This window comes from Maylandia zebra, unplaced genomic scaffold, assembly GCF_041146795.1.
Source record: "Maylandia zebra isolate NMK-2024a unplaced genomic scaffold, Mzebra_GT3a scaffold17, whole genome shotgun sequence".
NCBI lineage: Eukaryota > Metazoa > Chordata > Actinopteri > Cichliformes > Cichlidae > Maylandia > Maylandia zebra.
In genome coordinates this window covers 380,038-389,435 of record NW_027490047.1, presented here as the reverse complement: position 1 = coordinate 389,435, position 9,398 = coordinate 380,038, and the positions used below count along the sequence as shown (strand labels likewise).

At 39.1% G+C, this 9,398-nt stretch overlaps 1 protein-coding gene across 1 annotated transcript; it reads left to right on the top strand.

The window, feature by feature from the left end:
* Nucleotides 1-2,348: 2,348 nt before the first annotated feature.
* Nucleotides 2,349-6,569, top strand: LOC106675883 (PAN2-PAN3 deadenylation complex catalytic subunit PAN2-like). The gene is made up of 13 exons (XM_076881528.1): nucleotides 2,349-2,480; nucleotides 2,888-3,443; nucleotides 3,573-3,715; nucleotides 3,894-4,000; nucleotides 4,097-4,195; nucleotides 4,293-4,421; nucleotides 4,686-4,823; nucleotides 4,911-4,970; nucleotides 5,061-5,309; nucleotides 5,454-5,597; nucleotides 5,696-5,875; nucleotides 5,983-6,034; nucleotides 6,385-6,569. Exons 2-13 carry the CDS (start codon nucleotides 3,364-3,366, stop codon nucleotides 6,567-6,569), a joined length of 1,566 nt encoding a protein of 521 aa, XP_076737643.1. The 5' UTR covers nucleotides 2,349-2,480; nucleotides 2,888-3,363.
* The last annotated feature ends 2,829 nt before the right edge of the window (nucleotides 6,570-9,398 follow it).

Genomic DNA, 9,398 nt, shown 5'->3' with positions numbered 1-9,398 from the left:
CTTTTATCCTCAAAGTATGCAAGGTTTTATTGTTATTAATTATTATTTTGGGGGCGGGCGGGGGCTGAAAAACGCAACACTTTTGTACAAACACAAACACTGCAAGAAATCTACAGTGAGGGGAAAAAGTTTGACTGGAAGAACCTAACGCTAGAGTTGTAGAAATATCTTGGACTTCTACTATACATGGCTGTCATACGGCTACAGATATTTTGCTATGTATAACGTTAGTGTTTCTGAAAATCCTAAAAAAAATCTATTTATTAACAAAATAAACTAAAAATAGACTTTATTATATTTTATAGTTTTAAAATTGGATAACAACTGACTTGAACATAATATGAAAAAATGTGTTTTCACCATGGGAACACTGGGAACATTGATTGCTTTAATAAAGTTATCTATATTTTTATTTTCGTACTTTCCATTTGTATTTAGATGGGGCGATGCATGGCAGATTCTCTGATGTTTCTCTGTTTCTACCTGTACTGATGCTAGCACGACTAAAACTAGCCAAGCAGCATTAAATATGTGAAGCAAGGCAGAAGGATATACTCATAAAATGAACAGAATCATGAGAATATAACACCACAACACTGCAAATGTAACAAAAATATGTCAGTATCAACTGGTATGTTATTTAAAATCTATATGAACACTCAACAGCTTATGCTCCGCGGCTGTTGAGTGACCCCTCATCTGGGACTCTCCTCAGCTCTTTCTGGGATAGTGGTGCTGCAGCCCCTCTTTTAGTCTTCCTTGGTCTCTTGTGTTCTGAGGGCCTCTGGATGTCTGGAGTTTTGATCTCCTCCATACCTGCTTCATGCCCTGGTGGACGGGGCTGTGGCCCCCCCACACCCTCTAACAGATCATTACATGGAACCTTTTAAATACAAGCGCGCTCATGCTCACAGGTGTACACACGGGTGCTCATACACACAAACTACACCCTTTTTGGCTCCTACCTTAAAGCACACTGTGCGCTGTCGATCTTACGTGCTGCACAGTAATGTTTAACATTTAGTATTTACTGTTATATTCCCATAGATCATCGTGATGTTGTTTATTCTATTGCTCTAGTCTTCTTCTGCTTCTTTTCTTTTTTCTTTCTCAACAGGTGATCCAGGAAAAGAAAAAGAGAAAAAAAAGGACACAAAGACAAAGGTGATGAAGCAGATTTTCATTGTCTTTTCTCTCTATCTCTTTTCTCCTTTTTCTTTCCCTCTCCTTCTGTTAACTTTCTTCTGAACTTTTCTTTTTGTTTTTCTTTCCCGTCCACGAGTCTGGCCTGATTACAATAACTTAGAATAAAAATAAGTAATAAAGATCAAATAAACTATGACAATCAAGTGGACCAGTATAGCAAAAGGCCCACTTGGGAAAGTAAATCTGTTGGGCATTTTTCTTGGCCTTCAGACAATAATTCTGATTGCTACAGTGCCAGACAGGACACACACACACACACACACACACACACACACACAAAAAGACTATGACATTAGAGGTTTTGTGCTTTGAAGTGATTGGTTACATGTCAATGGAACAGCCTTTGAGCTTTAAGTTATCTCATGTGATGCCATCACAAGCTTTTCTTTTGATGTGTGTTGATTGGAAGTATTGCAAAATAGTTGATTATATAATTATATAATTATAAAATAATAATTGTCCAGAAATAGGCTTTTAAAGGCTTTTATTTTTTTTAGTATATGCTGAATTAACAGTATAAGAGCCTCTCTACCAGAGTATCACTAAAATATAAAGCAAAATAAAACGTTTAAAGGAAAACATGAGGTTTAATAAATGCTTAGGGTCCCCCCCCCAATTGAATGCTTTCTTTTAATGACATCGTTAACATTTCTCAACAAAAACACATGAAAGTATCACGGATAATTCAACAATAAAATCGCTTCATGTTGTGGCCATCACACAGTGTTTTCCAAAGTGATTCACGAGCTGAAAGTGCGCAGATTTAACGTATATAATCCTTTGTTAGGTTTATTATTTTCATTTCACACGTAAAACACATTTATAGATTCATCCACCACTCCACCACTGTTAGTTTTGGATGCGCTCGGCTCCAACCAATCAGACCAATTTATGCAGACGGCGCACTAATCCCGTAACTGCACACTACCCATAATCCTCAAACGCCGTTGCTATAGAAATGAAGATAACAACAGCTTGGTGCTACCCGTTATTCCTTTATTTACTCTAAAATAATAACCAGCGATAATACGAAAATAAACTGGCCCAGTGTTTAATTATGTAATTACAAATTGCAAATTTTATTTTTTTATTTTATTTTTTACAAATTGCAATATTTATCTACAGCGCGCCTTTAGTGACATGTCAACAGATCTTAAGCAAGGCGATTGGATGGTTTTTACTGCAATGCATCTTGGGAGTCGTAGTAAATGTATCTTTCAACTCACGGTCCTGCAGCGAATCTTTCGACTCGACACGAGGCAGATCCTAGCTAAGTAAGTTGTAATAAACTGTGGGTAATTTGCATGTTAAACTGATATTAAACTTGAAATGTTTTCACAGAGCAGTCTGTGTACCAAGAGAACTACTTCTGCAAAAGTTTATTTAATTTTTTTTGGTGATGTATTCTCATGTGTAAGACACTTGCTTGGCCACCCAGCTAATGTTAGTGCTGCTCGATTTTAGCAATGTATCTTTTCTGTAATCAATTCAGTTTTTTTTAACCCTATTCACGTAATTAACTCAATATTAACGACTTTAATCTCGTAATTGATTTTTTTTCTAAATATGGTGTAATACTGCCTCGTAATATAAGTTATTTCTTTGGTCATAAATTATTTTTGTAATCATTTCACCAAAACAGACCTGAAATAATCCCTACATGTTCCATTTTCATTTGCAGAAATGACAAAGCCAAAAACCAAACCATGCCCTTCCTGTCAGGCTCCAAACACCTGCAACAGGAAGACATGCAGTGGATGTCTGGGCAGCCTGAACGTAAAGGAGGGATTGAAAAAAAACAAGAACAGTTTAAAAACAGTAACTGGGCTGCCTCTGTTAAAAACAACAGAAATGCGAGCAGGGTGGTTAATTCAGCCCAGTTGTCAGTAAGTTTAAAAGTTCTGATCTAATAAGTGGTTGGTCTGCTAGACAATTCTTTATTAATCACAGTTGTCAATGTTTTCTTGTATATCATGAAGTAAGAAACTAACAAGGCATGTATATACGCATAAAATATTAATTTATAAAAGAGCATAAATAAAAAAGTTATTCACATCAGAATAACATCATCACACTAAAGACATCAAACTAGAAAAAACTTGTTAAAAACTATGAGGAGACGACAGGAACAGTCAAGCTAGGTCGCTTAATCCAGAGATGGAATCACTTCATCCTCTACCAGCTCTTCCAGGAGACACAGGAGCAGGAGGATCCACGGGCCTACAGGACGACCAGGAGTAGGTAAAACACATCGTTGTTGACCTGCATTCTTACTGGACACTGTCCCAGTCTTATCATTATGTTTGTTTATAAATGCAGAGTTTTCCTTCTGGTTTCTGAAACTGTGATTTGTGTTTGTGTTGCAGTTCTCTGGGCTCCCCTGGCGACTCTGTCATTAGAGAGCTGTTTTGTTCTGAAGTTGAGAACCGCAGCCCGTGTCTCTGTGGCATAGAAACAGTCTACTCCTCCCTCGTGTTGCTGTTCAACATGCATTACCCTGACTCTCAAGGTGAGTCTGAGAGCACTGAGAGCATGGATATCTGTGACTGTGAATTACTCTGTCTTTGAAACTTGAACTATTAATGATTACATAATGGTTTGAATTAATTTAGTTTTTGAATGAGCAGAGGGAAATATCTGCTTGATTTGATGTATACACTGATATTCATTGTACTTTGACACTTCAGGAGAAAGAATAAAGGAGCACGACTTTGCTGAGATCCTGAAGAAAAGCATCTGCCTGCAGCAGAGATCTCACACATGGTGTGGAAACTGTGACAAGTATCAGCCCACAGTGAGTTACAGCTTTCATTCACTCATAATGACAATTCATTTATGGTTGATTGTTACCTGTTGTGCAGGGTAATCATTTCTTTGTGTTACACTGTAGGTGCAGACACGCAACATTCGACGTCTCCCAGATGTTTTGGTGATAAACTGTGAGGTGAACAGCAGCAAAGAGGCCGAATTCTGGAAGGTTCAGGCCGAGGTAAGCCACTGATTCACTGTGTTTAAATACAGTTAAAAGAAAGTAATGATTTATCTGTTCATTATTTACATGATTGCCCATGTTTCTGTTTTTATAGTACACCTTCAACAAATCCATGCAGAAGACAGATCAGGATCAGCGTCACGTGTGGATCCCCGCCACTCTCAAGATGTCCCTCAGCAAAAGTCAGAGACTGGAGATCAGCAGCTGGCCTGAGGGCGAGGAGGTGAGGACTTTAGATTTTCAGCTGATCTTTGCACTTGAAGAAATAACTGAGTAACTTTTCATTACTGAGTTAAAATTTCACTTCAAAATTAAATCCATATTTCCAGGAGCAATATTTTTAAAACATTATTACACTAATCTGAAGCATTGTAGATATTGAACTATAGGTTGGTTTTAGTGTTTTTGTTTCTATAACACATGAATTTCTCAACTTTTGTGAAATGAAAAAGTTTATCTTACAATTATTTGCACTTTCTGTTACTAGTTAAGTGCTGCTGAACAGGCGGAGGGAGCTTCTCTGTATGACTTGGTGGCCACGGTGCCGCACATCCTGGACGCTGGCGCGGGTGGTAATATGGTCGCACACATCAAAGTGGGTGAGACCTACCATCAAAGAAAAGAGGTGAGCGACGCTTAGATAAGAAAATTTGACATCTGCTGACTACAAAAAGTTTCATTTTTAACATTCAAAATGATTTTATTATTTCAGGGAGTCTCTCGCCAGCAGTGGTACCTCTTCAATGACTTCCTCATTGAGCCGATTGAGCAGGTAAGGATCCTAGATAAGATTCCTGCTTGTTTATTCATGCTAACTTTAATGTGTGCAGTCATTTAAAAATGTTTCTCCTTTTGTTTTCAGACTGAGGCTGCACAGTTTGATGTGAGCTGGAAAGTGCCAGCCATCCTGTGTTACGCCAAGAGAAACTACCACACCAAATACGACCTCCGCAGTGAGTGTCAGCACAATCAGTCTGAAGTCAAATCCGACTTATATCGGACTGAGAAGCAGAGCAAGACAGACGCCACTTTCATCCCACTCACAGTCAGTGAGATGCCGCAGGCTGGTGACCTGGTGGGGCTGGACGCTGAGTTTGTAAAGCTCAGTGAGGTAAGTCTGGCTATGATACCATCATTAATTATAATATAGGATCAAAAACAATTTTAAATATTCCTAATACATATTTTCAGTAGTTCAGCTAATCTGACTCAAGTATTTAAAACAAATTTGACCCCTGAATGTGTGCGTTTGCAGGAGGAAGCAGTGCTGCATAGCGACGGCACCAAATCGACCATCACGCCCAGTCAGATGTCTGTGGCCAGGATCACCTGTGTGAGGGGTCAGGGGCCCAACGAGGGGGTCCCCTTCATCGATGACTACATCTCCACTCAGGAGCAGGTGAGAAGCTGCAGAGAGAAAAGACCACGCTGACCTGAAAGAATGAATATATAATGTTTCAAGGATCCACCCGCTAACTTGTCAATTTGTTCTTCCAGGTGGTCGACTATTTGACAAAATACTCTGGAATTGAACCTGGAGACCTGGATGCCACAGTATCCTCTAAGCACGTGACCACGCTGAAGTCGACCTACCTGAAGCTACGCTTCCTCATCAATGCAGGAGTTCGCTTCGTCGGCCACGGCCTGCAGAATGACTTTCGTGTCATTAATTTAGTGGTACGTTATTTCATCTGTTATATATTTCAAATTAGTTCATATAGTTTAGAGATGTTTTTTTATAGATGTGCTTTGATTTTAATGTTTTTTATTTTCTGTTTCTTAAGGTTCCCAAAGATCAAGTTATTGACACGAAATTCCTTGCTTGGTATTTTCTTGGTAAGTTAGTAGAAATAAAAAAAACAAAAATCTAATCCAAATATGAGTCTGTAATCGAATTAAATCACATTATTACAGTGAGAGGGATTAGGATTTAAATATGTAAACTGGATAATCCGCTCATATTACTGTCAGTATTAAGTTAAGTATTCAGTATTAAGTCAGTATAGTTCATGATGTTTTAGTTGTCATCAAACTCATCTTGGAATTAAATCTGAACAACAAAGTATTTAGAGGCTTTTTTGAGTTCATGCACTAAAGCGTACGTGTCAATTCCTCATATCCACACTGTAATCTGAAGCTGAACACTTTCATTTTAATCATTCCTGACCTTTTTTTCATGTCCACAGGCCTCAACATCCAGGGAGAAACCCACGACAGCACGGAGGACTCATGCACAGCCCTGAAGCTTTACAGGAAGTACCTGGAGCTGTATCAGGAAGGAGGGAATCATTACGTGATGAAGGTGCTCTACGAAGTCTACGACAAAGGCTTCCAGTTGAACTGGAAAGTCCCGGATTCGGACATGAGATAGTCCGTCTGAGTGGACTGAATGCACTCTCCTTCCATCCACGGGTGCTGCTGTGCTTCCCTCTGTGATGGGACTGTGAGCAACACCATGACCTGAGGATGCTCGGGCTGCTTATTTTGTATCATATTTTATAGTTATTTGCTTTGAGTCAGTGACTCAGTTGTTTTTATCATATCTAAATATAAGCTTTTTATTTCAGAGAGGTTTACAGGGGGGAAAGTGATCATTCAAAATATGAATTTGAACCTTTTTTTTTTCTTTAAAAGAAAAAAACAAAATTGTTGCATGTAAATGAAGTCATCCTGAGCACTGTGTTACAATCCAATGTTGTCAGTGTTTTGTTTAGGCGTGACTGTTATGTGTTTCCTGCTTTACTTTGAAGGTCTGTCTTATCTCAGTGTGTTCAGTTTACGCTTCCTTGTCTCGTCAGTTCTGATTTGCCCCAGCTGTGTTTCCCTCCTGTTGTCCATTCCCTGATAGCTCCCTCTATGTATTTAAGCCCTATATTTCAGTTTGTCATTGTTGCTGTTGTGGGCAGCACGGTGGCACGGTGGTTAGCACTGTTGCCGCACAGCAAGAAGGTCCTGAGTTCAATTCCACCATCAGGCCGGGTCTTTCTGTGTGGAGTTTGCATGTTCTCCCTGTGTCTGCGTGGGTTCCCTCCGGGTACTCCGGTTTCCTCCCACCGTCCAAAGACTTGCAGTTTGTGGGGATAGGTTAATTGGATAATCCAAATTGCCACTAGGTGTGAATGTGAGTATGAATGGTTGTCTGTCCTTGTGTGTTAGCCCTGCGACAGACTGGCGACCTGTCCAGGGTGTACCCTGCCTCTCGCCCTATGACAGCTGGGATTGGCTCCAGCACCCCCCGCGACCCTGAAAAGGATAAGCGCTAGCGAATGGATGGATGGATTATTGCGATCTCCCCCTGTGTTGTAAATAGTTTGTTGTATATAGATGTAAATAGTTGTCGATACTTTGTCTTACTTGGTAGCTGTAGGGGTGAGAAGCCATTTTTCTTTGGGAACCTTTTCTCCTGTTTTTGGTTAGGGAGGCAGGTAAGACACCTGTAATTTTCGTTTGGGGTTTTCTGTGAAGGTAAGCCAGCTGCATTTCATTTCTAGAGTTTTTGTTTGTTGTTTTGGCCATGCTCACCCTGACGCCTGCTACCTTTTGGGACTTGATAAATTGACAGGCTGTTGTGAAATCCGTGGTAGCTGTTTTTGTTGGTTCGTCTTCCTTGAGAGCAGGGAGTGTGGGGGCATTTCTCCTTATTTTTATTTTTCTTCTGTTGCACGCCAGTTTTCCCTGGGCTGGGGTGTAACAACTGTAAAATGTTTGTTGTTTGATACCAGGAAGTGGAGAATGTGCATGAATCCATGCAAATCTTGATTAAAACAGATTCCAACCACAATGAATTTAGTTTGTTTGTTTCACCAGCTTCTGTGAAATCTGTTGCACTGTTCATTTTACAGCTGGATTTTTATTTTTATTTTTTTAGGTTTCTCAGAATTCAGATCGATTTTTAATTTTTCAAAAGCTGTTATTTCTCTTCTATAAATGACACATGTAACATTTTTGGGGGAAAAAAATGTCCTCAATATTTCACATCGAGCTCTTTAAAAAGCCCTAACTGGTAAGGACTGTGCTTCAAGTGCAGCATTTACAGCCACCACCTTTGAAAAGTAGTAACCATACTTTAATAGATGTGTTTAATTTAACCCTGTCAAGGCAGGCGTTGCAGATTTGCAACAAGTAAAAGCTAAACAACCTGATTACCCCACATACATATTTTATGAGTTTTTTTTTTTTTTTCCCCTCAGAAGTACCACTGGAGGTATTCTTTTGTACATTAGCAACAAAAACTTAATTTGAGCCTGAGAGGGTTAATAAATCTTTAAGTCACATTTGAACGATTTTTTGATATAATGGTGCCCTCTGCTGGATGATCTGCATACTCTTACCGTTTCCACACAGTTGTTTTTAAAGGTTTGTCATTATTTTCATTGTTTGTTTTTTTTTTGGCTTGTTTTGTTTTGGGAACCATAAAATTTTTCGAGCTCCTTGTCTGGTCTTACAACAACTCTACAAGTAAAACCAAACATACAGTTAGTAATGATCCAGGAGATATGTTAAACATCTACACAACACAATGGATTTCGATGTTCCACGAAAGAATTTGTAAATCTACACAGTATAGTAATCCTGTTCAGCTGGATATGAGGAGGTCAGGGATGAATGTGTTGTGTAGTCTCAATAATGTTAAAGCAATAGTGTGATCACAAAACTGATAACTGGGAGGCTTAAAAACGAGCTCTCAGAAATATTGTAACATCGAGTAAGTAAATGCATGTATTTGGAAACATATACTTCTAAAAATACTTTTATTGCACCATGTTCATTCACTCATGAGCTGCTGTAACATGAATCAAATGGCTGAATTTCCAACTCAGCATGCAGTCAAGTTCTATAGTCTTGCTAATGACCTACTAGGTGTGTTACGCGTCGGGAGTGAGAACGGGTTGTGCAACAGGGACACATGGGAAAAGTTGCAGGACGGCGGCCCTCGAGGACTGGAGTTTGAGACCCCTGCCGTATGGTGTTCATGCAGTTATCTACCCCACAGTGACAGCATGTCTGACTGCCTGTTCAGCATATGTAAAAATATATGATGAGTTTAAGCATGTGATGACAAACATGGTGTTTGTCATCACATGTCACATACATCTGGATGATCATTTGGAATAAACAAGAAACTAAAAACTTGTTGCTTCATCTTTTACCGTTATTATCATTATTATTATTATTATTGATCTTATTTTACATTTTTCAT